A 27,963-nucleotide genomic window follows, 5' to 3' on the forward strand; every position below is an offset into this window, starting at 1 on the left:
CATCATATTATATAGCCCTGTGCACTTACAATTGCTCTTTTTGCCTTTCTACCCAGCTAATACTTCTTTTCTATTTGATCTATGACATCACATGATTAAAAACTGACTAACTGAAACCTTCTAAGCTCTATGTAGAATCAGGTGCTCAATTTTCCCTGTATGAGCCATAATTCACTGAAACAGTCTCTGGCGTGGGGGCAGAGGGAGCAGCTGGATCAGGACTTGAAGAGGGGAATGATTTTTTGCGAGGACACGACTTCCTGTTTCTGCATAGAGCAGAGAAAAGAGAAGAATTTATTGGGTAGGAAGGCAAAATGAGCAATTGTAAGTACACATTGCTATGTAATATGATGACTGCAATAAAATAGAGGATAAAAACTTTGGGAGGGCCTCTTTAAAACTGATTCACAGTACTGCCTAACTTGAATGCACAAGTCCATAGCTTAGAAAAATCGTTTATTTTAAGATATGCAGGAAATTTGGTTTTAATACTGTTGCTTTAGTCAACTTGAGGCAGCTGCCTGTTGACCAATTGGTTCACAATATCTTCTGGTAAAGGGTTGTAATTGGGCTCCACGTGAGGCTCATCAAACATCTGTTTCCTGCGGAAGACACACAGATAAAGCTTTCAGAAGGTAATGTTTCTACCTCCCTTAAGAAATCCTGCACAACTATTATGACATTAGTTTTTGTAACATACATTTATCGAACAACTTCTTATTTCCATGGCGCATATTGTTTTTATATGGTGGAAAACCAAGTACAAGATGTCCTGATCTAAATGCGCTCTTCACTGCATTTGTAATGATTAAAAAGTAGAGATCTTTATGAAAAAAAAAAAAAACTATCAATACTTACCAATCAAATCATCCCCACCACCACTGCTCCAATTTCTGGAGGAGCAGAAGTGATGTGATTGGCCAACCACCAGTCATTTCACCCTGCAGCCAATCTGCTACCTCAGTGGGCAGGGAATGAGTGGTCTGGACAGCATCACTTTTTTGTATAAGGATCACTACCCTATGGTAACACTGAAAGGGTTTTTCTGCTTGTCTATTACTTCATCAAGTTCCTATTAACCAAACTCTCGCTAACGCAGGGTACAGGACCCATCATTTTCATACTTACATAATTTCGGGAGTAACTAAGAGCTTCTTTCCTCCTGGTTGGTTTGGGAAAACATCCTCAAGAAAGTAATAAATGTGCCCAGCTGCAATGCCTGAAACGGAAGAAAAACATTTTACATACAGCCTAAAATAGGGCCACCTCTGAACACATGTAAAAAAGCGGACCTGGAGGTCACATATCTTACCTAGTGCATCCACAAGAACGGAATCGTCCCCTAGTAGGGACAAAGCCAGAAGTACCCAGGGCATGTATGGCGCCTGGACTGTAAGAATGCCAAGAATATTGATTTGAACGGAAGGATTTCTGCGGCACCAAATGTATACCAACATCAGAGTAAAAGCCTGGCCCATGAAGAAGAGATTGACAAAAAGACCAAACACCTGTTTCTTGTTTAGGACATGATTGGACAATTTAGACCTAAAGAAATCACTGGCGGCTCAAATAATGTACATTTATTTTTATAGCTACAGTATTGATGATACCTAAAGAAGATGCAAAGGTTCGGGAGGACCTAAATGCTCCTGAGAAATTGGCCGCCACATGAGCCCCCGTATAGTCAAAAGAAGCCTAAAAAGATTACATGCGGAGTATGATCAGACCCATAGAATACTATACAGAAGGAGCATTTATAAAAGGGGTTATCCCACTACAAACATTTATTATCCACAGGATAGGTAAGAAACATGAATAGTCAGTAGTAGTCTTTTAGCTCTGAGTACAGTGCTCCAGATCAGTGGGTTTCTGATCCTCATTCTAGTGATCAATTGTGATACCAGCAGTCAGAGCCACAAAGATTCTACAATCATCCTCTCTCTCTTGTGACTAGGTGAGAGATTGAGAGTGGAGAATCGATTCGCAGCACTCCGATCCATCAGCTAGGTCACTAATCTGTGGCTGCTGGCCAGGTGGTCTGCGAATCTCCTGACTATTCTGAGAGGTAGTGAGTTTTGTAGGCCTCCAGTCCAGTGGTCAAAGATTACTGACCAGGCTGATGGACAGGAGTCTTGTGAATCGATACTCCCATCTCGAAGTTATAAATGTATTTTAAAGGGAATATGATAGCAGGTTTTTGCTATGTAATCTGAGGACAGTATGAGGTAGGGGTTAAATCACAGATTTCAATGATGTGTCACATGTCCAGCTGGGTACTGTTTACTTATTCTGAAGGTTTTATCACCTTATGATCATCATTGTCTGGACTACATCAGTTACTGCAGTCTGTGTAATCGGACTCCACCCCCTCCTGTGATAAGCAGCTCACTGTCTCTAGACAATGTACATAGAGAGCCCGTGGGTGGGGTTAGCTTCATCAGCTGTGCTGCATTCCTAAATCTAAGAACTCTGACTGTGTCAGAACCAATGCACCCAGTAAACTAAGTGATACATTGCTGGAATCAGGGTCTCTTTGCCTACATTATGCTAATGAGGTAGCAAAAAGCTGCTGACCGATTCCCTTTACTAAAATAACATTTTTATTTTATAGGTTTTTTAGCCAGATATTTGTAACTATAAGGATACAGCCATCATATGATACTTGCTTTATTTACACACACATATTGGCAGATTTGATTTGTTGTTGCAAAAAAATGGTATTAGAAACTTATTTTAATTGACAAATAGATGATGAAGCATAGTGAAAATGTGTTACAATCAAGCTGCCCATTCAAAAATGAAAATATGGCTCTTTCATGTTCTAACTCCGTGTCAGAGTGCAAAAATTGCATTAGAAAAGGTTGTGTTCACTAGTGATGAGCGAATGTGCTCTAATAAGGTGTTATCTGAGCATGCTCGGGTGGTAACTGAGTGTCTTCGGCATGCTCGAATAATATGTTCTAGTCCCCGCGGCTGCATGTCTCGCAACTGTCCGACAGCCACAACACATGCGGGGATAGCCTGCATGTGAGCACTGTCCTAGTCATGTGCTACTGGTATAACACTAGCTTTACACTGAGGTAATACAGCTGCATTTTAAAGTCCCTATTAAGGAAGAAAAACCTCACCATAAGCTTTTCTACTAACCCAGAGTTTTCTTATTTCTCTCTTACTAATATAAAGACATTTCTTGGATCGGAGTTCATTTAAAGATTTTCAGTATCTGCGACGATTTAAAACAACAAAAGGATACTGTAATGACGAGTCCTCCAAAGAGAAACATGAACACAAAATCTGCTGTGCGCCCCCTAAAGGAGGTTTCTTCCAACATTTTACAATATCTGTACCTGGATAGAAGAAATATCTGTAAAGGAAACTAACAACCAAAGTAACCATGTATTTCACTTAGTGACTTCTATATTGTGACATTATTAAAGACAGCAACACACATTCCCATGTCCATATTTAGAGGGTGGATCCCTTCTACAATGTGAGGATACGTAAAAATCATTTTGAAAACAAAACTGAAACCCAGCTGTCCGAAGTACAGAAAATTGGTTACTAGTCTCCAAATCTGTGAAAATAAAACATTGCGTTAATACTTCAATGTTCAAAGATGTAAAGAAGAACTATTAAAGGGCATCTGTCACCAGATTTTTGCCACCTAATCTGAGAGCATAATGTAGGGGCAGAGACACTGATTCCACTGATGTGTCACTTACTGGCCTGATTGCTGTAGTTCTAATAAAATCACTGTTTTATCAGGCTGTGTATAATCCTGCCCCACCTCTGACTGCCTATGCACAGTGTACACACAGCTGCCAGTCAGTGGTGTGGGCGCGGTTATAGAGAACACAACATTCAGAGAGCTGGTAGATCTGCAGCAGATAAAACAGACATTTTATCAAAACAGAAGCTAGCAGCTCAGCTAGTGGTACATAGCTGGGATCAAGATCTGCGCCCCTACATCATGCTGCCCTCAGATGGGATAGCAAAATTCTGGTGACATATTCCCTGTTATGTTTACTTTCTGAGCTTGAGGCTTACGTCTGGGAGTCAGCTTGCCATGTGATATTTCTCTTAAAAGTAAGTTGTTTGCATGGTCATCTCTTACCAATCACCTTTTTTGGACAGTTTAGCCTGATTTACAGTCAGAATCAGCAAATCATGTTTAAAGTCAAACTGGAAAACCAAACATGAATCGTAAGAATTAAATGATTATAGCTCAGGTTCTAATCTGAACATATCGGATTTGAAATACCGTATATACTCGTGTATAAGCAGAGTATTTCAGCACATTTGAACACCCCCCCCCCCCCCCTTCCCCTCGGCTGATACACGAGTCAATTGTCCCAGAAAGAGGGAGGGGGAGCGGCAGAGCAGCGGGTCACAGAGGCAGGAGCCAGCGACTGTGGCTAAAGCCTGTGCCGCTGTAATAGCGAACAGCAACAGCCGCAGCCACCTGCTTCCAACACACATCCTACTTACATTCCCTGCGCACCATCTCTGCATCTTGTTCGTTCCGGCGCCAGCCGCTCTTCCAGCCGAGTGATCACGTGGCCCCGCTCATTAAGGTAATGAATAGTCATTCTTCTCTCCCTTAGGTGTGGAATGAATATTCATTACCTTAATGAATGGGGCCACATGATTGCTCGGACGGAAGATGCTGGAACGAGATGCAGCAAGGGCGCGCAGGCAAGGTAAGTAGGATGTTTTGGTTTTTTTTATATAGGAACCATGCATACAATGATGGGGATAAGGAGCCATGCATACCAGGACAGGGATGAGGGTACAATATATACCCGGCTTATACTCGAGCCAATAAGTTTACCCAGTGTTTTGTGGTAAAATTAGGCGCCTCGGCTTATACTCGGGTCGACTTATACTCGAGTATATATGGTATCTAACATTAGCATTTGTATGTAATGTTAATTTTTATTTCTATAGCGCCAACATATTCCGCGACACTTTACATTACAGACTCAAGAGGAGTGAGTACCCTGCATGCAAGCTTACAATCTATGAGGAAATTGGGTAAATGGTAAAAACTGCTTGTGTTGTGTGTTCCAGCCATCAATATAATAAATATGGTATTCAAATAACGCTGCATTTATCGGTCACAAGCCAATATCAGTATAAGTGCAGATACAATGTGCTCTTAAGTGCATGGAGGGTGTGTAAACACGCTACAAGAGACAAGATTTGGAAGAAACGCTTTTTTTTTTTTTTTTAAAGGACCACATAACGTTTAAAGTCACTTTAAGAGGTCTATATGATAGAAAATACAAAAAAAATGACACCATTCTGAAAATTGCACCCCTAAAGGTGCTCAAAACCACATTCAAGAAGTTTATTATCCCTTCAGGTGCTTCACAGGAATTTTTGGAATGTTTAAAAAAAAAATGAACATTTAACTTTTTTTCAGAAAAAATTTACCAAGGGTAACAGGAGAAATTGGACCCCAAAAGTTGTGCAATTTGTCCTGAGTACGCTGATACCCCATATGTGGGGGTAAACCACTGTTTGGGCGCATGGCAGAGCTTGGAAGGGAAGGAGCGCCATTTGACTTTTCAATGCAAAATTGGCTGGAATTGAAATTGGATTCCATGTCGCATTTGGAGAGCTCTCGATGTGCCTAAACACAAGTGACACCATTTTGGAAATTAGACCCACTAAGGAACTTATCTACATGTGTGGTGAGCACTTTGAACCCCTAAGGGCTTCACAGGAGTATATAATGTAGACTGTAAAAATAAAAAATCATATTTTTTTCACAAAAATTATTTTTCGCCCCCAATTTTTAATTTCCCAAGGGTAACAGGAGAAATTAGACCCCAAAAGTTGTTGTGCAATTAGTCCGGAGTACGCTGATACCGCAAATGTGGGGGTAAACCACTGTTTGGGCACACGGCAGAGCTCAGAAGGAAAGGAGCACCGGTTGACTTTTTCAACGCAGAATTGGCTGGAATTGAGAGCGGACGCCATGTCGTGTTTGGAGAGCCTCTGATGTGCCTAAACAGTGGAAACCCCCCACAAGTGACTCAATTTTGGAAACTAGACCACCAAAGGAACTTATCTAGATGTGCGTGGAGCGCTTTAAACCCCCAGTTGTTTCACAGAAGTATATAATGTAGAGCCATGAAAATTTAAAAAAATCATTTTTCTTCCACAAAAATTATCTTTTAGCCCCCAATTTTTTATTTTCCCAAGGGTAGCCAGAGGATTTGGACCCCAAAAGATGTTCCATTTGTCCTGAGTACTCTGATACCCCATATGTGGGGGAGAACCACCGTTTGGGCACATGGTAGAGCTCGGAAGGGAAGGAGCACCATTTTGGAATGCAGACTTTGATGGAATGGTCTGCGTGCATCACGTTGAATTTGCAAAGCCCTCTAATGTACAGTACAGACCAAAAGCTTGGACACACCTCATTTAAAGATTTTTCTGTATTTTCATGACTGAAAATTGTACATTCACACTGAAGTCATCAAAACTATGAATTAACACATGTGGAATTATATACTTAGCAAAAAAGTGTGAAACAGCTGAAAATATGTCTTATATTCTAGGTTCTTCAAAGTAGCCACCTTTTGCTTTGATGACTGCTTTGCACACTCTTGGCATTCTCTTGATGAGCTTCACTTTGCACACCACTGTGTCAGATCAGCGATCTGACAGGCAGTGAAAGAGGCTTCTCAAGTCCTGCATTGTTCTGAGGGTCTGAAGGAAGCACGCAGGGAGCCCCCTCCCTGCGCCATGCTTCTCTATGCCACGGGAATGCTGCGATCTTGTTTGATCGCAGTGTTCCAGGAGTTAAAGTGCTGGGAGCGGTCCGTGACCGCTCCTGCCACTTAGTGCCGGGTGTCAGCTGTGAGAAACAGCTGACAACCGGCCCCGATCGCTTCGGCGTACTATCCCGTCCATGGTCATATGGGGACGGGATAGTACATCGGATGTCAGAAAGGGGTTAAATGAAGGTCTTTATTATTAAGGGAAGAAGAAATCCTAACCTACAGGGCCCTGTGTGAAGAAGTGATTGCCCCCATCCCTTAATTTATATTTTAACTGGTTTATCACATCTTTGGGAAGCTGAGTTCAAATTCCCTAACCACACGCAGGCTGATTGCTGGCACTCCTGTTCTCAATCAAAAAATCACTTAAAGGGAAGGTGCCATAAAAAAAAAAAAAATTTCCAGCGATTGAAAAAATGTAAAAAATTAATGTTTACATTTTCTTAAAAAATATTATCATTTGTTTTTAATTTAGTAAAATATGAAAAATAATTTTAAAAGGTTTGGCATTTCCACTTTTAAACACTAGGGGGAGCAGCTAATGAAATTTGACAAAAACCTAGTGTACAACTAGCTCACATTACTGCACTGCAGTAATTATGGGCTGAGTCTGCTGACGTGTGTGTGATGTCACTCCTCTCCTCCCCTTCTGGTGTTTGCTAGGGGATGAGAGGATTCAGGAACACAGTGTGCAGCCATTTTGTTGGTGACTGCAAAGTTATACTGACAAGTAGACAGTCACCGAAGATGGCAGGCAGCAAGGATTCTGGGAGATATATGGTGGAGGGAGCAGGGTGACAGCAGCACAGAGTATTTCAGGAGAGCAGTGTGCTGGTCTATGGGGGGCACCCTGTTTGGTGCGCAGAGCAGCCAGGGATTGTACATAGAACGCTGTCTTTTATACACATGGATGGACCGTCTCCTCAGAAATCCAGGAAACATTTCTGCTGATTGATGGCCTGTTCTGATCCAGGCTTTGCATGCAAAGACCCCATTCCCCTCCTCAGATCCTGTCCTGGCGATGTGTGAAAGCGAGGTGACAGGCGCAGTCCGGGGTGATGCTGGGAAGGAAATGTAGCCATATAGTAACGATAAACATGAGACCCCTCTCTTCAGCTGCCTTACCAGCCCTCCCCTGAAGGCACCTAACTGGAGGTCATGCTGCCCCCTCTATTACCCCAGACCCGCGTGCAGCTGCTCAACCGGAACCACCCTAGATTTGGTCCCCTTTCTGCAGATAATACTTCCATAGTGTTCTCACATAATACCGCCATATAGAGCACACATAATACTGTCCTATAGTTCTCACATAATACCATCGCAAATAACGACGCCAGAGTGTTCTCACATAATACCGCCATATAGAGCACACATAATACCGCCATATAGAGCACACATAATACCGAGCACACAATACCACAATATACTTCACACAATACCGTCATATAGATCTCACATAATACCACCAGTGTTCTCACATATCGCCATATAGATCACACATAATACCGCCATATATATCAAACATAATACCGCCATATACATCACATAACGACGCCATATAGATCTCACATAATACTGCCATATAGAGCACACATAATACTGCCATAAAGAGCACACATAATACCGCCATATAGAGCACACATAATACCGCCATATATATCAAACATAATACCACCATATACATCACATAGTACCGCCATATACTTCTCACATAACGACGCCATATAGATCTCACATAATACTGCCATATAGAGCACACATAATACTGCCATATAGAGCACACATAATACCGCCATATAGAGCACACATAATACTGCCATATAGAGCACACATAATACCGCCATATAGAGCACACCGCCATATAGATCTCACATAATACCGCCATATAGATCTCACATAATACCACCAGTGTTCTCACATATCGCCATATAGATCACACATAATACCACCATATACATCACATAGTACCGCCATATACTTCTCACAGAACGCCGCCATATAGATCACACATAACGGGGGAGAGGACTGCATAGGAGAGGATTAGATACACAGCTCAGCACAGTATCACACAGGAAAGGATTAGATACATGGCTCAGCAGTCAGTATCACACAGGAGAGGATTAGATACACAGCTCAGCACAGTATCACACAGGAAAGGATTAGATACATGGCTCAGCAGTCAGTATCACACAGGATAGGATTAGATACATGGCTCAGCAGACTATCACACAGGAGAGGATTAGATACACAGCTCAGACAGTATCATACAGGATAGGATTAGATACAAGGCTCAGCACAGTATCACATAGGATAGGATTAGATACATGGCTCAGCAGACGGCATCACACAGGAGAGGATTAGATACACAGCTCAGTCAGTATCACACAGGATAGGATTAGATACATGGCTCAGCACACAGTATCCCACAGTAGAGGATTAGATACACGGCTCAGCACAGTATCACACAGGGTAGGATTAGATACAAGGCTCAGCACAGTATCACAGGATAGGATTAGATGCATGGCTCAGCAGACAGTATCACACAGGAAAGGATTAGATACATGGCTCAGCAGACTACCACACAGGAGAGGATTAGATACACAGCTCAGACAGTATCACACAGGAGAGGATTAGATACACGGCTCAGCAGACAGTATCACACAGGATAGGATTAGATGCATGGCTCAGCAGACAGTATCACACAGGAGAGGATTAGGTACACAGCTCAGCACAGTATCACACAGGAAAGGATTAGATACATGGCTCAGCAGTCAGTATCACACAGGATAGGATTAGATACATGGCTCAGCAGACTATCACACAGGAGAGGATTAGATACACAGCTCAGACAGTATCACACAGGAGAGGATTAGATACACGGCTCAGCAGACAGTATCACACAGGATAGGATTAGATGCATGGCTTAGCAGACAGTATCACACAGGAGAGGATTAGGTACACAGCTCAGCACAGTATCACACAGGAAAGGATTAGATACATGGCTCAGCAGTCAGTATCACACAGGATAGGATTAGATACATGGCTCAGCAGACTATCACACAGGAGAGGATTAGATACACAGCTCAGACAGTATCACACAGGAGAGGATTAGATACACAGCTCAGACAGTATCACACAGGAGAGGATTAGATACACAGCTCAGTCAGCATCACACAGGAGAGGATTAGATACACAGCTCAGTCAGTATCACACAGGAGAGGATTAGATACACGGCTCAGCAGACAGTATCACACAGGATAGGATTAGATGCATGGCTCAGCAGACAGTATCACACAGGAGAGGATTAGGTACACAGCTCAGCACAGTATCACACAGGAAAGGATTAGATACATGGCTCAGCAGTCAGTATCACACAGGATAGGATTAGATACATGGCTCAGCAGACTATCACACAGGAGAGGATTAGATACACAGCTCAGACAGTATCACACAGGAGAGGATTAGATACACAGCTCAGACAGTATCACACAGGAAAGGATTAGATACACAGCTCAGTCAGCATCACACAGGAGAGGATTAGATACACAGCTCAGTCAGTATCACACAGGAGAGGATTAGATACACAGCTCAGTCAGTATCACACAGGAGAGGATTAGATACACAGCTCAGCAGACAGTAACACACATGGGAGGAGATACACTGCTCAGAATCAGCACCACAAGGGATAGGAATAGATTCCCTCTCCCCCTCCCCACTGATACTTACGGCTCCCTGCTGAGTCCTTTCTTCTCCCTCCCCTCCTTGGTCTTCTCCTCCTCCTCCTATAGCTGCAGGGCTCCTGCGATTATCCTGGGAGCTGGAGCTCACAGCTGCAGTGTGAGCTCCAGGAAGATTGCGCTGATCTCCTGCCTCTGCTGTGCAGGACGGCTCAGGGGGCGTGGCCAGACACAGCAGAAAGCAGCTTATAATGCTAGCTATAGAGTCGGCTCCCGACCGCAGATCTCTATGCCCTGGGCTGCCGTAAATGCAGAGTGTAAGTGACGTGCAGCTTCACTTACACTCCTGCAAAGCAAAATGGCGGCGCCCAGTGGCTTAAAAAAAAATTAATAATAAAAAAAATTTTAAAGTTAAAAAAAGGAAGTTTGTATGAAAAATAATTGTTTATATAAACAATTATTTTTAATACAAAAAATAAAATGCGGCACCTTTCCTTTAAGTAGAACCTGTCTGACAAAGTGAAGTAGACCAAAGGTTCCTCAAAAGCTAGACATGCCGCAATTCAAAGAAATTCTGGACCAAATGAGAAACAAAGTAATTGAGCCATTTCTCAAGCTTTAGGATTCCAGCGAAAAACAGTGCGAGAGTTTATTCACAAATGGTGAAAACATAGAACAGTGGTGAACCTTCCCAGAAGTGGCTGGATGACCAAAATTACCCCAAGAGCACAGCGACGACTCATTCAAGAGGTCACAAAATACAGCACAACAACATCCAAAGATCTGCAGGCCTCCCTTGCCTCAGTTAAGGTCAGTGTTCATGACTCAGTGTGGAATACTACAGAGAGATCCAGGAGCATCAGCAGGGAGCAGTGACCATTAGATTTATATGTAAGTAGATCATTACAGACTTTAGTAAGGTCAGTTTTAGTAGAAGGGTCAATAAAAGCATTATCTGAGAAGATAGGGGATTATGCAAGAGTGGACTAAACATTCAAGTAGTTTAGAAATGAATGGGAGATTAGAGAAAGGTCTGTAGTTAGCAATTCTGGCCAAGGGATTTTTTTTAAAGTAATTGGTATATGCTGGTATGTTTGAAGGCGGAGGGAAAAATTCCAGATGAGAGAGAGATTAAATATTTTAGTTAGGTAAGTGGTGACAGAAGGGGAAAGGGACTGAAGGAGTTGTGAGGGAAAAGGGTCACTGGTCTGCTTAGTAGGGCAAGAAGATGCGAGGAGCCAGGTAACCTTCCATGACCGGTTCAAAGACAAAAAAGTGAGTTAGATGGAGAGCAAGAGAGAAGAGAATGCATGATATTAGGGGAGTGAGAGAAAATTACCTGTTGGATATGGTCAATTTTTTTCTTTAAACTTGCAGACCCAAAAAAACTTTCTTGAAAGTTGTAGACCAACATGGATCATTAATAGTGATGAGCGAATATACTCGTTACTCGAGCCTTCCCGAGCACTCTCGGGTGTCCTCCGAGTATTTTTTAGTACTCGGGATTTAGTTTTTCTTGCCGCAGCTGAATGATTTACATCTGTTAGCCAGCATAAGTACATGTGGGGGTTGCCTGGTTGCTAGGGAATCCCCACATCTAATCAAGCTGGCTAACAGATGTAAATCATTCAGCTGCAGCAATAAAAAATAAATCTCCGAGCACTAAAAAATACTCGGAGGACCCCTGAGCGTGCTGGGGAAATCTCGAGTAACGAGTATATTCGCTCATCACTAATCATTAGCTCTTTGATCAAGTGAGATGACCATACAGCATCAGGGAACAAACTCAGTAAGATAAATGAAATGTATACCATTAATAGAGGCTAGCAGAGATGGGAGTGAGGATGCAGGCCTTAAAGGGTTAAAAGCATCAGATGAATGAAATATATACCATTAATAGAGGCTTGTAAAGATTTCAGTGAGGGCACAGGTAAGTGAAACAGCGGAATCCAAACAGTGTGTACAGTAATCAATGCCTTATCATAAATTTGACCCGGAAAATCCCTTTAAAGGGAACCTGTCAACAGGGTTTTGCAATATAATCTTAGACATCAGCCTAACAAGTACCGGTCTCAGGCGCCGGCAGCTGAAGGCAGCTCTCATCATTTTCTCCTGGTCGTGCAAAGATTAGTGTGAGCAGGCGACAATGATGAGAGGTGTATTTAGCAGCAGCTGTGTAACACCTTTGTAAAATAAAGAATTAAATAAAAAAAGGCATGTGTTCCTGCCCAATTTTCATAACCAGCAGAGGGAAAGTCCACGACTGGGCAGCTCATGGTAATAATCTGGTACAAGGGATAATACCCCATAAGGTTCCCAGGCTAATAATAACAGCTCACAGCTGTTTGCTTAGCCTTTTCTGGTGAATTTATGGGGGACCCCAGAAAAATAAATGACGTAGGGTCCCACTATAAACTCAAACCAGCAAAGGCAAAACAGACAGCTGTGGGTTGATATTAAAGGGAACCTGTCACCTGAATTTGGCGGGACCAGTTTTGGGTCATATGGGCGGGGTTTTCGGGTGTTTGATTCACCCTTTCCTTACCCATTGGCTGCATGCTTGCCGCAATATTGGATTGAAGTTTATTCTCTGTCCTCAGGAGTACACGCCTGCGCAAGGCAATCTTGCCTTGCGCTGGCGTGTACTCCGGAGGACAGAGAATGAACTTCAATCCAATATTGCAGCCAGCATGCAGCCAGTGGGTAAGGAAAGGGTGAATCAAACACCAGAAAACCCCGCCCATATGACCCAAAACTGGTCCCGCCAAATTCAGGTGACAGGTTCCCTTTAATACCCTTTGAAGGGGTCAGAGATATTTCCTCTCACTCCCAGGCTACCAACATCAGCCCTCAGCCACCCCAGAAATGGTGCATACATAAAATGTGCCAAGTCTGGTACTTAGTCTTGATCTTCCCACTTGCCCTGTGGTGATGGCAAGTGGGGTAATAGGTTTGAGGTTGATGTCACCTTTGTATTGTCAGGTGACATCAAGCCGAGGGGTTAGTAATGGAGAGGCATCTATAAGACGCCCCCATCACTAACCCCATAGTAACTATTGAAAAAAACACAGCAGGAATAAAATCCTTTATTTAAAATAAAACAAAACACCGTGTTTTATCCATTGTCTCATGGTTTTCAGCCTGGGTGGTCGTATCATTCCACCGTTCAGGTTGTAAGCCAGATATCGCAGAGTTGGATTAAGGCATGGGACAGTAATGCTAATCTTCACTTTGGACAGGTGAGGGATATGGTTGTTTATTATTTTTCTTCTTTTTTTTTTTTTACAGGTGACAAGGGCTTCAATGGATTAGGCGTAAGGTGAGTATTATGGTTGTTCATTATTTTCTGTCTTTTAAAGGGGACAAGGGCTTTAATGGAATTGTCGTAAGGGGAGTTTAAATTTATTTATTTTTTTTAAATAAGAGTGTTAAACGTGGTGTTTTGTTTTATTTCAAATAAAAGATTTTATTGTTGCTGTGTATTTATAACAATACCTACTATGGGGTTAGTAATGGGCGCTTTATAGATGGCTCTCCCTTACTAACCCCTGGGCTTGATGTCACCTGACAATACAACGGTAATTTTAACCCCCACCACCAGCACCTGGAATCAAAACTCAAACATCAGCAACACCACTGTCACAGAAGAGTTCCACACCCCTAGCTGATCTGCATAGAGGAACTCTATAACCAACGATCAGCTGATGGGACATGTGATTATATAATGGAAGGTGGGAGTGTTTACCAACAACATCAGCTGAAGGAAAAATCAATATTTAAATTTCAACAGACCCAGAGCTGTCACGAATCCCTTAATGATTTGTGACAGATGAGTGCTGGCTGGTACAAGTGATGGCCATCTGAGCTTAGATGAAGAATAAAAGCAAAGATAAAGGACTTCAACTAGAGATGTCACTGGTGAGTCGGTGTTACCTGTACACTGATACTATGCACTATGTACAGAGCTCCTGTGTATAACGGCACTCATGGTAATATTAATGTTGTGGGGTTTTATTTTATTAATGATCAATATTGGAGTATTCAGTCATTATGTGGTGGTAATATGTAGTATTATTCAGTCACTACGTGGTGGTTATACAGCTCTGGCAAGAATTAAGAGACCACTGCAAAATGTTCAGTTTGTCCGATTTTTCTCTTTACAGGTATATTTTGAGTAAAATGTAAATTGTTCATTTATTCTATAAACTTCTGACAACATGTCTCCGACTTTCCAAGCAATAAATTTTGTATTTTTTTTCTGAAATGGAGAAATGGTCAAAATAAAAACAAAGAAACAGTGCTTTCAGACCTTAAATAATGCAAAGAAAACAAGTTCATAATCATTTAGAAACAACAATACTAATGTTTTAACTCAGGAAGAGTTCAGAAATCAATATTTTGTGGAATAACATGACAGGGTTTTGATGTGGTGGTCTCTTAATTTTTGCCAGAGCTGTATACGTTCTAGTCATAATGTGGCAGTATTTGTTCCTTGTATGTGGTATTATGCAATCACTATGTGGTGGTAATATGTGCTCTGGTCATGGTGTGGCAGTATTTGTTCCTTGCATGTGGTATTATTTGGTCACTATATGGAAGTAATATGTGCTCTGGTCATGGTGTGGCGGTATTTGTTCCTTGTATGTGGTGCTTTTGGTCACTATGTGGTGGTAAAATGGGCTCTGGTCATGGTGTGAAAGTATTTGTTCCTTGTACGTGGTAATATTCGGTCACTGTGTGGTGGTAATATGTGCTCTGGTCATGGAATGGTAGTATTTGTTTCTTGTATGTGGTATTATTCGGTCACTGTGGGGATAATATGTGCTCTGGTCATGGTGTGGCAGTATTTGTTCCTTGTATGTGGTGTTTTGGTCACTATGTGGAGGTAATATGTGCTCTGATCTTGGTTTGGCAGTATTTGATCCCTGTATGTGGTATTATTTGGTCACTGTGGGGATAATATGTGCTCTGGTCATGGTGTGGCAGTATTTGTTCTTTGTATGTGGTATAATTCGGTCACTATGTTGTGTAATATGTGCTCTGGTCCAGGTGCGGCAGTGTGTGTTACATGCATGTGGTATTATTTGGTCAGTATGTGGGGATATGTGATCTGGTCATGGTGTGGCAGTATTTGTTCCTTGTAAGTTGTATTATTTGGTCACTGTGGGAATAATATGTGATCTGGTCATGGCGTGGCAGTATTTGATCCTTGTATGTGGTATTATGTGATCACTATGTGTTGGTAATATGTGCTCTGGTCATGGTGTGGCAGTATTTGTTCCTTGTATGTGGTATTATTTTGTCACTATGTGGGGATAATATGTGATCTGGTTATGGCGTGGCAGTATTTGTTCCTTGTATGTGGTATTATTCTATCACTATGTGGTGGTAATGTGTTCTGGCCATGGTGTGGCAGTATTTGTTTTTGTATTAGGTATTATTTGGTCACTATGTTGTGGTAATATGCGGTGTGGCAATGGTGTGACGGTATTTGTCCCTTGTATGTGGTATTATTGGTCATTTTAAAAAATGTGACACATTCCTTTAAAGAAAAATATATCTAAAAAGAGTACTGGATATTTAGCAAATGTTTAATAGGTTAGAGTAGAGTAGGGCTAGGCCAAAAGAATCTACCTTGTCATTGCGGCGGCTTACAAAATATTTTGGACAAAACAAAAGCTGATGGCTATGTATGTTATCTGGTGTTTGATGGGAACTGTTTGTGTGTGATTGGTGAGAACATGATTCAGAAGTGGAGTTTTACCAAGAGGGGGTGGTGGGACTGTGGAAGGTTTGAGGGGTGGAGGCGGAGCTGGGTCAGAGCCAGAGTCTCAAGAGGGCTCGAAAATTTTGCCATTATGGGGCCCTTAAATTCCTGGTAATTCTACCTTGTTGTAATTCCTGGAAATTCTACCTCATTTGGAAAGATGTAAAGGATTATTCTGCCTCCATGCACTTCCATATTTGGAGATAGTAGCGCTGGACATCTTTTAGCAGATATCGTCTACCTGTCCTATTCCAAAGACTAGGACAGGTGCACAATACTCACTGATCACGTACTTGTCCCGGCAGTCATCTGTAGACATGATGTGACATCACGATACAGCAGTGAGCAGAGCCAGAATAACCCTCTAATGACCAGTGACATATATACAGTGGGACCCAATGGCAGCATCCCTGTGTTGAAAGTGTTCAGAAGCTGAGCATTCTCTTTTCACAGCAGGCGTCGGCTGTTTTCCAACTGCAGACAGCTCCAGAGGTAACTCAGATCGCATCGGCTTATCCCAATCGATGCTGTGGTCACTTATTACTATGACGGCCGAAGAATTAGGGTATGTTCACACCACATATCTTTTTGTGCAGAAAAACACTGTTTTACAGATTTCTAAACTGTCATTCATATACTGTTTTTTTCCTTGCATTTTTTGAGCCACTGGACATTTTTTTAAAACCGCAGCATGTCATTTCTTTCAACATTTTTGTAAGGTTTTTTTTACCCAATCTAGTAAATGGGAAAAAAAGGACAAGTAAAAACAGCGTTTTCCCTGCCAACCACTTTGGCTTTTGATGCCGAAAAATCCACAGCAAAATGCTGCGTGTGAACATAGCCTTAGTCTGTGGGTACTTCTTGTTTTAGTTGTTTCCTGGTTTCACGTAAGAAAGGTTGGGGACCGCTGATTCAGAGTTTAGTAAATTATGGGGTAAATATCTAGAATTTTGTGAAGCCAGACTGCATTTCATGACCATTTGACCATCTGATATCTCTTCTATGAATGCAAGGTCAAGAAAGTTATTTGCTTCTTATCATTATATGTACGAGATCTAAACAATTCTTAGAGAAATAGTTACATAAGTCTTAGAAAGTCATTTCATTGGGGGAATCCTACTTGCTGCAAACACGTGATTAAATAATTTGTACTGGAACTATAAGGAAGGGGGGTAACACCAGGCAGGAGATCGTGACAGGTCAGCCTTTGATGACATATCTTCCAGTCCCTTTCCCAAACTCCTCCAGGATGGGAGCAGCCGAGCTAAGTAATTTGGTATTTCATTATCCCTTTATACTTATTTACATGCTTTTACTTTATCTCTTGCGGTAAGGCCGAGAGCCGCTGCGACCAGGTGCTGCTGTGATTTTAGATTGCCCATATAACAATTACTAGATTTTGCACACGGAGCAGCTGTTTCATCCACAAAATCAAATGATTGTTTAATAGGAAACTTTAAAACTACAGTAACACCTGGCCGCTGCGCTTCTCGGCTGGATGGCGGCCGTGACATGAATGCTTCACTCACTCTTATACTTTTTACACACTTACTATTGCTGCAATACATTTTTTAAGTATTTTATTATTGACATGGCTTGAAACATTGATTTGTTCATTAGGATAATAACCCCCCAGGGTTCAAATCTCTCCCCACCCATAGCTGTCTGATGGCAGCGTGACTACTGAAGATAATTGTGCGGCAAGTGTGTGGAGTGCATGCCACGTGCAACCAGGGAGCCTTGTGTGATCTCTCCCCTAGGCCGTAGTAACACATCCGTGTCTATTTTTACGTCAGTGAGAAACGCGCTGTTTGTCTCATGTGCTTTTTGTATTACCTCCTTGTTGCATCTGGGGTTTTTTCAGATTCTTTCTCTCACTGAAGCAGGTAGATCGTCTGATCTTTTATTTATCCTTGTCGTTTTACAATAGATCAGTAAAAAATGGATGAAATTCCGATGTATCTCTGAATTACAAAGTATGCCTTCTGTTTTTCATCTGTTTTATGCAAATCCCTTTAATCTTTAATGGCCGAGTCTGGTCCCCAAAAAGATGAGAATAGAAAGTTCTCTTAATTCTTAGTCTCACAGACTGGACACCAGGATTTGTTTTTAAAATGCATGTTTGTATGGATCAATGAAACTTTATGGGTCAGTGTGCTGTCTGAGAAAAAACAATACCAGCACACAGAATGTAGCCTGAAGGCTCCCATACACATTAGACTTAAAGGGGTATTCCCATCTTCAAGATGCTATCCAAATATGTAGTAGGTGTAATAATAATAATATCAACAAATATCTCCAATTAGAAATGTAGTATAGTTCTATTGATTTGCTGTGTCTCTTTCCTCGTGTGCAGGCATTGCAGGACCTTAGGTATCTATGGTTACGACCACTAACTCTCACTATATCAGAGGTTGTAACCATGGATACCTAAGATCCTGCAATGCCTGCACATGAGGAAAATACATAACGAATCAGAAAAACTATACTACGTTTCTAATTGGAGATATTTGTTAATGTTATTATTATTACACCTACTATATATTGGGATAGGATCACAGAGATGGGAATACCTCTTAAAGTTGGCTGAACCCGCCAATATCGACTAATAGTGTTATGTATATGAGGCCGCCGGTCAACTGATGGTAAGGGTAGATGTCGATCACATTGTTCTCCCTGAGCTAAGCTACTGGCCAATGTGTCTCTCGGCAGCTTTTCGTTAAGAGATTACAATGAATAAGGCTTCTTGTGTGGGACATTCAGCTGAGGTGGCTGTCTGCTGAACAATCGGCCGAAGCAACATTCAGCTGACAGCCGTCTAGTGTGTATAGCCAGCCACATTCACACTATCAGTATTGGATAAGTATATTACGTCAGTATTTGTAAGCCAAAATCAGGTGTGGAACAATCAGAGAAAAAGTATAATAGATACACGTCACCACTTCTGTATTTTCCCCCCACGTCTGGTTTTGGCTTACAAATACAAATGTGCAAATTGCCTCTTCTGAGAAAAAGAGGACTTAACTCTATAGCGCCACTTGTTGGAAGTAGTGATCCTACAAGTCACAATCAACCCTCTAACGAGTCGTGCAACCACCTAGCCAAATACAAATGTGAAATACTGACCAAATACTGAACATATGAATGTGGCCTTAGAGTTCTAACAGATATCTGACCCAATTCTGTTAAATCAGGATATTATAAGTCAATCTCTGTGTATGTAAATGGCTATTTGACATAGTTAACATCTGCTTAAACTGCCAAAAAGCATCTGAAATGGGCAAAACAGATTGTAGCATGTAAATGGCATCTGAAAGATACAGTAGTGTTCAAAATAATAGCAGTCCAATATGACCAGATTAATCACTGTTTTTGTTAAATTATATTACCACATGTCAAACAATTTACGAGAAAACCAACAGACTCAGAATTCTTGATCTGCAGGTTTTTGAGTCTGTGTATGAGAATAATTAATTGAAAGGCTGTGTGTTCAAAATAATAGCAGTGTGGCGTTCAATTAGTGAGGTCAATCATTCTGTGAAGACACAAATGTGAATAAGGTGGTCCTTATTTAAGAGAGTAGCCAGGACATGTTATACATGCATTTCTCCTTGAAAGCCTGAGAATTATGAGTAGTTTGAGACATTGTTCAGAAGAACAGAGTACTTTGATTAAAAAGTTGAATGGAGCGGGTAAAACTTATAAAGAAGTGCAGACAATGATAGGCTGTTCAGCTAAAATGATCTCCAATGTTTTAAAATGGAAAGCCAAACCAGAGAGACGTGGAAGAAAACAGAAGACTACCATTCAAATGGATGGAAGGATAGCCAGAACGGCAAAGGCTCAGCCAATGATCAGCTCCAGGATGATCAAAGACAGTCTCAAGTTACCTGTGAGGACTGTGACAGTTAGAAACGCCTGTGTGAGGCTAATCTCTTAGCAAGAAGTCCCCGCAAAGTCCCACTGTTAAAGAAAGACATGTACTAAAGTGGATACAATTTGAAAAAGAACACATCAACGGAGAAACATTTTGTGGACTGATAAAAGTTAAAATTTCTCTTTCTGGGTCCAAGAGCCGCAGACAGTTCATCAGACGACCCCCAAACGCATTCAACCCACAGTGCACTCTGAAGACAGTGAATCATGGTGGAGCAATCATCATGATATGGGCATGTTTCTCTTACTATGGTGCCAGACCTATTTACTGAATACCATATATTAAAATCTTTGAAGAGGTCATGTTGCCTAACGCTGAAGAAGATACTGTCACAACACAGTTGTCGGGTGACACGGGAGCAGAGAATCCTTCCCTGTCCCCAAGACTAGGGGGCGCCCTAGCTCGCCCTACTCCCCGGGATACTTCCAAAGATGAAGATGCCGTGGCCTCTGCCCTTGCCTTATCTCCTGAATTAGCCCTCCGTATGTTCTCTTTCCCCACCCAGGGAAGAGAGGCGCTACTGTGCACCGTAGTACACCAACCCGACAAACAAGGCAACACAAGGGTTAGCAGAAAACTACAGGCATACAAAATATTCACTCACATATAACAGGAATGCACTGGGGTGTGAAGGTAGGGAAATAAACCAAAACAGAGAAGGATAAGGAATTACCAGGCATACAAACCAAGAAACAGTCACTAATAACTTCTCCAACTCTCCTTCTCATAATAACTCCACTCCCTCCGTTAGCCATGCTGTAATAAAGCTAGCTCTGACAAGGATTTGTTACAGAGCCCAGATTATAAAGGGGAAAGGAGTGGCTAACCAAGTTCAGCTGTGAGCACAGGGATTTCCAACATGGCTGTTTAACCCCTGTTCTATCAGAAGAAATGAACACATTAAAATGAAGGAGAAGTGCTTCTTCTCAGCACTGGAGTAGGAGCAATCAGACGCTGCGGTCTTCTGGCTCTACACTGTTGCGGTAACCCTGTGACATATGCCCTTGAAATGGGTGTTTCAACAAGACATCGACCCTAAACACCCCAGTAAATGAGCAAAATCTTGGTTTCAGTCCAACAAAATTGAGGTTATGGAGTGGCCAGCCCAATCCCTGGACCTTAATCCAATAGAACACTTGTGGAGCACATTAACCCCTCTCTGATCTCAGACGTACTATTCCGTCCATGTGACCTGGGACTTATTTCCCATGGACGGAATAGTACGTCATTAGCGATCGACTGCGCACACAGGGGGTGTGCAGCCAATCGCGGCCCAGTGTCAGCTGATTCTCACAGGACCGCTCCCGGCACTTTAACCCCCGGAATACTGAGATTGAAAATGATTGTAGCATTCTGGGAGCAGGCAGAGGGCTGACAGCCCCTCTGCCTTTGGATCAGAGAACCCGCGGCATGACGTGGGGTCCCGATTGCTCCCACATCTGGGTTACCAGGGCTGAGAAACTTCCTGTCATGCACAGTGCATGTCAGGAAGTCTCTCAGGTCAGTGTGTACAGAGTGCAGCGCTGACAGCTTCTGTAGCATGTAGATGCTGCTTCATCTGCATGCTATAAAACGATCAACCTGCAAAAAATGAATGCCCCATAGTGGGACAAAGTGTAAAAATTAGAATGAAGTAAAAAAAACATTTTTGAAATAATTGTAAAAAATATTTTTTAAAAAATAAATAATTATTCTATCATTAAATCAATATTTTAATTAAAAAAATCTAAACAATAAAAGTACACATATTTTGTATTGCCACATCCGTAATGACCCGACCTATAAAACTGTCCCACTAGTTAACCCCTTTAGTGAACACCATAAAAAAAAAGGCAAAAAACAATGCTTTAAATCATACCGTCGAACAAAAAGTGAAATAACACGCGATCAAAAAGAAGAATATAAATAAACATGGTACCCCTGAAAATGTAATCTTGTCCAGCAAAAAACGAGCTGCCATACAGCATCATCAGTGAAAAAATAAAAAAAGTTATAGCTGTCAGAATTAAGTGATGCAAAAACAATTATTTTTTTCAATAAAATAGTTTTTATTATATAAAAGCGCCAAAACATAAAAAAATATAAATGAGGTATCGCTGTAATCGTACTGACCCGAAGAATAAAACTGCTTTATCAATTTTACCACACGTGGAACGGTGTAAACGCCCCCCACCCCCCCCTCAAAAGAAATTCATGAATTGCAGGTTTTTGCTCACTCTGTCTCCAAAAAATCGGAATAGAAAGCGATAAAAAAAAGTCATGTGCCCGAAAATCATACCAATAAAAATGTCAACTCGTCCCACAAAAAACAAGACCTCACATGACTGTCAGCCGAAATATGGAAAAATTATAGCTCTCAAAATGTGGCAATGCAAAAACTATTTTTTGCAATAAAAAGCGTCTTTTAGCGTCTGACAGCCGCCAAACATAAAAATCCGCTATAAGGTCTCTTTCACACGTCCTGATATTTCTGGTACCGGAGATGTCAATGTCCGTGTGTGTAATACTTGCGGCACACGTGTGGCATGTGTGTGCCGCATTAGTACCAAACGGACGGGCGCCAGGGAAGAAGTGTGGCAGTAAGCGCTGTTCCACGGCGGCGGGTGCTGAACATGGCTCTCATCATTCTCCCCTGCTCTGCCGGCAATCGGCATGGGCAGGGGAGAATGAGGAGAGTTACATTTAACCCCTTAACGACCGCTGATACACCTTTTAACGGCTGCAGTTAAGGGTACTTAAACCACAGCGCCGCTTTTTAACAGTGCTGAGGTTTAAGTTTATAGTGGTTGCAATTTCTCCAGGGTTTCGGTTGCTGGGGGTAGCTGAGACTCCAGAGAACATGATTCGGGTTTGTTTTTACCGACCCCAGTGTTGCGATCATTGTTATTAACGGTATAACGGCGAAGGCAAAAAAGACCGATTTTCCATTTAATTTCTCTCTCCTCTGATGTGATCACACATCAGAGGAGAGAGAAATAGGGTCCCCCAATCACCCCCCGTCCCTGCAGACCCCCCTGAAGTTCCCTGGGCCGCCGGCTTCTTCTGGGAGAAAATGGCGGGTGCATGCACAGTGTAACAACTGTAAAGGAGAAGAGCACTCACCAACCGCATGAAGTTCAGTCTTTATTATGACATCAAGTCAATAGCAGGGTCTTACGGGGGGAACAGTGGTTCCAAGAGACGACGGCCGTTTCGCGCTGCCGCGCTTCTACGAGTCTGGATGGTGTCTGAAGATGGGAGGACCTCTTAAGCAATATCCGCCCTGAGGGTAGCGCCCACCTTTCAGCGTCATCTATATGCTAAAATTCCTACTTATCAGATAAAAAAATTGTTAAAAACATAATAACAATGAACCTGTGCACAAACAATGTGAGATTAGCAACAACAACAAAAAATAGAAAACATACATCACAAAAATACTGACATATCAGTTCTTTCATTTAACCCCATGGGGCCCGTAGCATTTACTCGTAAGATCCACCAGCCTTCCCTTCTCAACAAGATTCTATTATGATCTACTCCTTGTTCCGGCAGGGTTAATCTTTCTAGCCCAGCAAAACGTAGAAATGACGCATCACCATCATGGTATGTTCGCATATGGTTAATGAGTCTAGGGACCCCCTTTACCAGTGCTGACTGATTTAAAATGTTCCCTGAATTTGACAAAAAGGGGACGAATAGTTTTCCCAACATAGTAAAAACCACATGGACAAAACAGTGCATACACAACGTGTGGTTTTACAAGATATAAAATCCCGCACTCTCTGACGAACAGGGCCAATTTTAATTACCTTATCGGTTATATGGTATGTACAAAAATTGCATTGGCCACATTTGAAATTACCTTGTGGGATCCCCGCTTGTAACCAATTGTCCTGATTCGCGTCCACTCTGTTCCGCACCAGTATGTCTTTCAAATTTGTTCCCCGACGGCAAGCGAACAAAGGGCCCCTACTAACAGGTTCTTATAAGTCTGGATCTCTTTCCAGTATATGCCAACTTTTTCTAATGGCCGATCTAATTAAATTGTCCATTGGCCCAAACTTAAAACTAAAGGTGAACTTTTTTTGCGCAATTTCATTTCTCCCCACTGTAACCGCTTGTACCTTACTGACGGTTTCCTCTACCCTTACTAGGGCCTGATCCAGAACAGAGCGCGGATAACCTCTTGCTCTAAACCTCTTGTAAAGCTCTTGGGATTGACGCTGATAACCTTCCTTACTGCTGTTAACCCTCTTAACCCTTAAAAATTGGCTATAAGGGAGGGAATTTTTTGTATATTGCGGATGTGCACTGCCATAATGTAGGAGGGAGTTAGTAGCTGAGGGTTTCCGAAACACCTGTTTGTATGGAACCATTACTAACCCAAACTCTGACGTCCAAAAATTCCAAATTTAACCCCTCGAAAACCAACGTGAAGCTCATGTTCATTTTATTAATCTGCCCTAAATATTCAACAAACGATTGAAATGTTATTTTGTCACCGTCCCAAACCATAAATATATCATCCACAAATCTGATATAAAGTTTTATGTGTTTTAAAAAAGGATCATCATTGGCATAAATATATCTGTTTTCAAACACCGTCAAATATAAATTAGCCAGGGTACAAGCGACGGGCGTACCCATGGCGGTCCCTTCCGTTTGGAGGAACCAGGATGAAACAAATTTGAAGGCGTTATGTGTCAAAACAAAATATAAACCATCACTGATGAATCTAATGGTTTTACTATCAGTTTGGGTATAGGACAGAACTTCTCTTACCGCATCCACCACTAAATGTTGAGGGATGCGGGTATACAGGCTCTCTACGTCTATGGAGGTCAGAAAAAAACCTTCCTGCCAAGTGAAATTCCTAAGGACTTCCAGGAAGTTTTTTGTGTCACGTATATAAGAGGGAATGTCCGGTAGCAAGGGATGCAGCAACCAATCAAGATAGTGTGACAGGGGTTCTGTTAATGATCCCACCCCTGACACAATGGGACGGCCCAGGTGCTCTAATATCAACTTATGTATTTTAGGTACATGATACCAATACGGTTTTTTTTGGGAAAGTTGGAAACAATTTTTCTGCCTGTTTTGTGGACAAAACCCCTTCTTCCACGAATGATCTCAATAGTGAACGTAATTCATTCTTATGCTTAGTTGTTGGATCAGATTTTAATTTTAAATACGTCTCCGTTTTAGATAACTGTCTCTTGGCTTCCGCCATGTAATATTCTTTTGATAATAAAACAGTGTTACCCCCTTTGTCTGCTGTGCGGATCACAACATCGGGCCAATGCTTTATGTCCACCAAAGCTCGTTTCTCTACCTCAGTTAAATTTGACGGTAACTTACAATAAACCAGAGCTTCCACATCCTTAATAAATTGTTTTTCAAATACCTCTATAATGTTACCTGAAGCAACAGGGAGCATATAGATAGACTGCACTTCCCCTGTGAAGGGTGCAGCAGCCGGATATTGAGATGTAGTAGTGGTAGCATTTGGGTTTGTGAGACTGAGTAACAACTGAACATCACTTTGTAACTTTGTATATCAATATCTGTGTCCGAATCAACCATAAAGCCTAGGGGACCCACTGTACAGGGAACCTCACCCGGACATGGGTCCTTGCTCGAACCTGCAGAGGAAGCAAAAGACTTATACAAGTGCATTTTTCTTACTGCTTTAAATAAGTCAATTCTAAAGTCAACCATATCAAATTCCTCCGGTAAACCAAAATTGAGACCTTTTGACAAAACTGATAAATGATCTGCACTAAGTTCATGAGAGGACAAGTTAAGTATTGTGGTTAACAGTGCGTCTGTTGGAAAGTCCGTTTCCAGGACACTTGCTTCCTTTTCCGATGATTGTCCGGCTCTGTACCACCTGCCCCCTCGACGCGTCCTTCTTCTAAAGGGGCTGCAGTTTCCGCTGGAGAGTCGCATACTGACGTGCTGGCCGATGGTGTAGAGTCTTCATTAATGCTGGAATCCGAGTCTGTTGTTAAGTAATCTTTCCTAAACTGCCTTCTGGAATTACGGTTCTTGTTCCTAGTCCTTGGAAACCTGCGAAAACCGGGTGTACTCTTATTTTTATTCCATGAAAACACATTTCCGGTGTCAAAGTCCGCTTTATCGCGGATAAATTTATCGCGTTTTCTTTGCTTAATATCAGACTGGAGTACTACCATCTTGTTGTCCAACCTTTTATTTAATAGTGCCATTGTTTCTCTGTCAGGCGTGTCTTTATTTTCTCTTTTGTTTCAGTCAACTCAGATCTGACTGTGTCGTAATTAGTGATGTTTTGTTGCAAAACCAGCTGGAGAAGATCCTGAGAGCATTTCAATAAAATCTTTTCCCATTCTTTGACAAACTGCGTATTGTCCTTGAATTGGGACATATCTTTATACACTCTCAGTCCTCGTGGAACTCTGCCACAGTCCATGTAGGATTTTGAAGAATTGTTTGTCCAGAAGAGGTTCACCTCTCTTTCAGCTAAATTGAAAAGCTTATACTCCAGGGTCTTAGTGCTCAAAGAAAAAATCTCATGCATGCGCAGTGTGCCCGCTGAGATCTGCCGGCCGCACCCAGCAACAATAGAAGATTTTATCCTATTGGTTCATTTTGATCACTGTGATAGACCCTGTCACAGTGTTCAAAATAAAAACAAATAGTAAATCAAACCCCCCTTTATCACCCCCCTTAGTTAAGGAAAAATAATAAAATTAAAAAATGTATTTATTTCCATTTTCCCATTAGGGTTAGAGTTGGGCTAAAGTTAGGGTTGGGGTTAGGGTTTGGATTAGGGTTAAGGTTGGGATTAGGGTTAGGGTCGGGATTATGGTTAGGGGTGTGTTGAGGTTAGAGTTGGAGTTAGAATTGGGGAGTTTCCACTGTTTAGGCTCATCAGGGGCTCTCCAAACTTAACATGGCGTCCGATCTCAAATCCAGCCAATTCTGTGTTGAAAAAGTCAAATGGTGCTCCTTCCCTTCCGAGCTCTGCTGTGCACCCAAACAGTGATTAAACCCTATATGGGGTATCGGCATCCTCAAGACAAATTGGACAACAACTTTTGTGGTCCAATTTCTCCTGTTACCCTTGTGAAACTAAGAAATTGGGGGCGAAAAGATCACTTTTGTGAAAAAAAAACACAGATTTTTTATTTTTACGGCTCTGCGTTATAAATCTCTGTGAAGCACTTGGGAGTTCAAAGTGCTCACTACACATCTAGATACGTTTCTTAGGTGGTCTAGTTTCCAAAATAGTGTCACTTGTGGGGGTTTCCACTGTTTAGGGATCTCAATTCCAGCCAATTCTGGTTTGAAAAAGTCAAATGACGCTCCTTCCCTTCCAAGCTCTGCCGTGTGCCCAAACAGTGGTTCCCCCCCATATGGGGTATCAGCGTACTCAGGACAAATTGCACAACAACCTTTGTGGTCCAATTTCTCCTGTTACCCTTGGGAAAAAAAAAAAAGTCGGGGACTGAAAGATCATGTTTGTGGAAAAAATATGTTTTTTTTTATTTTCACACCTGGTCGTTATAAACTCTAGTGAAACACCTGGGGGTTCAAAGTTCTCACCACACATCTAGATAAGTTCCTCCAAATCAGGGGCTCTCCAAACGCGACATGGCGTCTGATCTCAAGTCCAGCCAATTTTGCATTGAAAAAGTAAAATGACGCTCCTTCCCTTCTGAGCTCTGTTATGCGCCCAAACAGTGGTTTACCCCCACATATCAGCACAAAAATTGTGGGTGAAAAGATCATTTTTATGATTTTTTATTTTTACGGCTCTACGTTATAAAC

General features: G+C 41.9%; 1 protein-coding gene across 2 annotated transcripts in view; it reads right to left on the minus strand.

The window, feature by feature from the left end:
• Positions 1-327: 327 nt before the first annotated feature.
• The window catches only part of DERL3 (derlin 3), a 31,987-nt gene continuing 4,351 nt past the window's right edge, over positions 328-27,963 (minus strand). The window contains exons 3-7 of one of the 2 annotated variants that reach the window (XM_077280853.1): positions 3,501-3,574; positions 3,254-3,347; positions 1,313-1,508; positions 1,129-1,219; positions 331-602 (exon numbers count right to left, since the gene is read on the minus strand). In XM_077280853.1, coding sequence (XP_077136968.1) covers positions 500-602; positions 1,129-1,219; positions 1,313-1,508; positions 3,254-3,347; positions 3,501-3,574 — 558 coding nt within the window. In that variant the 3' untranslated portion in view covers positions 331-499. Of the gene's footprint in view, positions 603-1,128; positions 1,220-1,312; positions 1,509-3,253; positions 3,377-3,500; positions 3,575-27,963 lie in introns of both variants that reach the window. The other variant, XM_077280854.1, reaches the window with a different exon arrangement.

This window comes from Ranitomeya variabilis, chromosome 1, assembly GCF_051348905.1.
Source record: "Ranitomeya variabilis isolate aRanVar5 chromosome 1, aRanVar5.hap1, whole genome shotgun sequence".
Lineage (NCBI taxonomy): Eukaryota > Metazoa > Chordata > Amphibia > Anura > Dendrobatidae > Ranitomeya > Ranitomeya variabilis.